This window comes from Haliotis rufescens, unplaced genomic scaffold (assembly GCF_023055435.1).
Source record: "Haliotis rufescens isolate VD_foot unplaced genomic scaffold, xgHalRufe1.0.p SCAF_2, whole genome shotgun sequence".
NCBI classification, from domain to species: Eukaryota; Metazoa; Mollusca; class Gastropoda; order Lepetellida; family Haliotidae; genus Haliotis; species Haliotis rufescens.
The window spans coordinates 50,024,969-50,028,239 of record NW_025963890.1 but is presented as its reverse complement, the minus strand read 5'-3'; the positions used below and the strand labels follow the sequence as shown (position 1 = coordinate 50,028,239).

Here is a 3,271-nt window from a genome sequence, read left to right as displayed (position 1 = left end):
AAAAGTATCCAAAAATATTTAGGGTCACGAAAATTCTTTATCATACATTTAGATATGATTATATACAAAATCAACAAAACATATTCTTGAAAACTTGGAGACCGCTGTTGGAAGCGAAAGAATACTCGCTGGTCAAGTAACAAAAATGGCGCTTTGCGAAACGAACAGTCTCGATTGACGAGTTAAATGAGAAATGTACAATTTATAACGAAAGATTTTCGAGAGAATAACAAACGGCAAAGAAGTGATATTAACTCCATAAAAGACCATCTGTCATTATTTTGCTTTGTTGAATGTGGAACTTACGTAAAAAGGACGTCAACAGTTTGTGTACGGGCTTGACATTTACGCTAAAGGGAGACAATTTAAGGGGAGGTAACTCTTGTATAACAATAGTTCCGTCAACGTGTTACTGCAGTGAAATATCAAGTGTTAGGTTCACTGCAATGAAAATATCACTTTACACTTCAGAAAAACCAGTCTTTCACACTGAAGTCTATAATAAAACCAGATGAGATTGATCTTTCTTCAGCTATGCTTATTAAATATTCGTTACTGAAGCAAAGTAACTCAATCTACATCATAAATTAATTATTAAAGACTGAAAGCAAAAGTTTTAAAACTTTAAAATGTTATAGAATAAGTTACACAACATCAGTTTATTTTGTTTTTAAAACACATACAAGAAATGGATGGCCTTAAACGAAATTTACCAATACGGTGCACTGCCCTACTTATCACCACACACGCACAGTATGAACAAAATATGTATTCAAGGAACTCTGGAATATGTGGCAGAACGAAACACTGACTTGTCACTCGTAACCCGTCTCCTGTATCCTGTCACTTGTACCTAACAGAGGCGACACCCAACTCATCCTTCCTCCCTCGTCGTCCGTCTTCTCTTCCGGGCTCCTCTCCTCGCTTGTATTGTCTGTTTCACTAGGCAGCAAGGGCATTGTTTCACAGACCACGTCACAGACGTCGGGGAGAGAGGCCGCATCTCCACTTCTTTGTTGAAGCTGACGTACCCAGTGATGGGGAACATTTTCATACAGAACATCTTCTTCATCACTGTCAATGGATGAAATGTCCATATTGACCCTAAAATCAAAATCAGCTGTACAGTACAATATTTTGCATTTAACTCACTCACTCACTCACTCACTCACTCACTCACTCACTCACTCGCTCGCCCACTCGCTCGCTCGCTCACCCACCCACCCTTCCATCCACTCACTCACTCACTCACTCACTCACTCACTCACTCACTCACTAACCCACTCACTCACCCGCCCATCCACCAACCCACCCACTCACCCACCCACCCACCCACAGACCCACCCACTCACTCACTCACTCACTCACTCACTCACTCACTCACTCACTCACTCACTCACTCACTCACTCACTCACTCACTCACTCACCTGTGCTTATTATTAAGCCGGTTCCAGCATGTCTCACACTGGATGTGTACTGGCTCGATGGGGCGAGTCAAGGTCTGTTCACATTGCAAGGCATCCAGGAGAATGCTGTGTATGAATATATACTGCTCCTGAAAATACATCACACAAACTCAAACTTTCGAAATTTAAACGTGTCTCTTGAATAAACATACAAAGTGGAAGTGTTGTACTTCAGGAATACAACAAGCATATTGATACCGAACCGATATTAATAGTGTCAGGACAACGTTAAACACATGGTCAACATTTGATAATGTCGTCAATGACAGCAATTTAACCAAAGTCCTTGTCAGTATTAACATTGGAACATTTTTATCCCGTTTGTTTTCTTTTAGAAGTAACGTAATAATATTATTGACTTTATAACGATTGTGGAGACTAAACAGTTATGCTGAATTTCTGCACACTAGGGTCAACATATTTTGAGGAAGAAAAATAGGAAGAAAGACACCGTCTACCGTTGACCTGACCTTGTAGAGGGGCGTCACAGCAATGTTTGCTGCATGCATAACCATTGGTCAACTTCTACCTCTGGTTGTACCAACAGTGTCACAGACGAGAAATCTTGTGTAACGTATGTGGTCAAAAGATTCCCGTGATTTTATTCTTAAGGTGTGATGTGGTTTTTCTTAACGTGAACAAAAACGTGAAACACTCCTGATACCTCTTCCTTGTTTCACAAAGAACATTGCATGCCAATAAAATATCTCGAAGGATTTGTATTCCGAATAACCTCCCTTGATTAGGGATTAATGCTGTTTGTTTGTTGTTTAACGCCGCACTCAGCAATATTCCAGCTATACGACGGCGGATCTGCAGATGCAACGCCAGAAAGGCAGACTATGTCATAAGTTAGCTGGACTTTCAGTCAGACATTTTAGTAATCTTTTAGAAATAAACTAACTTTTGTCTGAACCATTTTCATCCTCTCCCTACGGAAGTGTTGCACACAGTTGTAGACACAGACTCGGCCCTCGCTCCTTGCCTGGTCCAGTAAGTAGTCCAACGCTAAGAAAGTCCCAGTCCGTCCAACACCTGCACTGTATAGGGCAAGCAACACAATGCATACTTTGATAGGCATTTAGAAGTTGGACAAGCAACACAATGAATTCTTTGATAGGCATTTAGAAGTCGGACAAGCAACACAATGAATTCTTTGATAGGCATTTAGAAGTCGGACAAGCAACACAATGAATACTTTGATAGGCATTTAGAAGTTGGACAAGCAACACAATGAATTCTTTGATAGGCATTTAGAAGTCGGACAAGCAACACAATGAATTCTTTGATAGGCGTTTAGAAGTTGGGGGAGCATGAATACATGACACTTTTTAATGGAAAGCAACTTATTTTATTCTTTGTGCGACATTTCAGAGCTCATTCTTGCTTCACCTTTCACCTGATGAAGGAACAAGATGTAGCTCTGAAACGTCTTACAAAGAATAAAATAAGTTGCTTTTAATTAAAACGTGTCATATATTCAACACAATCAATTGCTTCAGCAAAAACGAACCTGCATATTCGTCAAATCCATTACTGTGTGAAAAGTGTGGATCGTACATATTGATAACAAACGTCAATGCCATATTTCATTTGATAGAAGAACTATTCCAAATATATTAATTCAAGAACCTTGAATCATTGCAAGTTACCAATTCTGACGACAGATGTGAGCATATGCTGCCGCTACACAAGTTAAGGGCAATGCCATCGTTAACGATTACGTTGTGTTTGTCTACTAATAAGATACATACGTTTTTTTATTGTACGCGAAATAGATATTTGGAATAAGTATCTGTTACCC

General features: G+C 39.7%; 1 protein-coding gene across 1 annotated transcript; it reads right to left on the bottom strand.

The window, feature by feature from the left end:
- Positions 1-383: 383 nt before the first annotated feature.
- On the bottom strand, positions 384-2,634 carry LOC125382092. The gene is made up of 3 exons (XM_048400096.1): positions 2,372-2,634; positions 1,429-1,556; positions 384-1,104 (listed from the first exon to the last, which is right to left on the bottom strand). The coding sequence occupies exons 1-3, from the start codon at positions 2,546-2,548 to the stop codon at positions 816-818; spliced, it is 594 nt and encodes a 197-aa protein (XP_048256053.1). The 5' UTR covers positions 2,549-2,634; the 3' UTR covers positions 384-815.
- Positions 2,635-3,271: the final 637 nt, after the last annotated feature.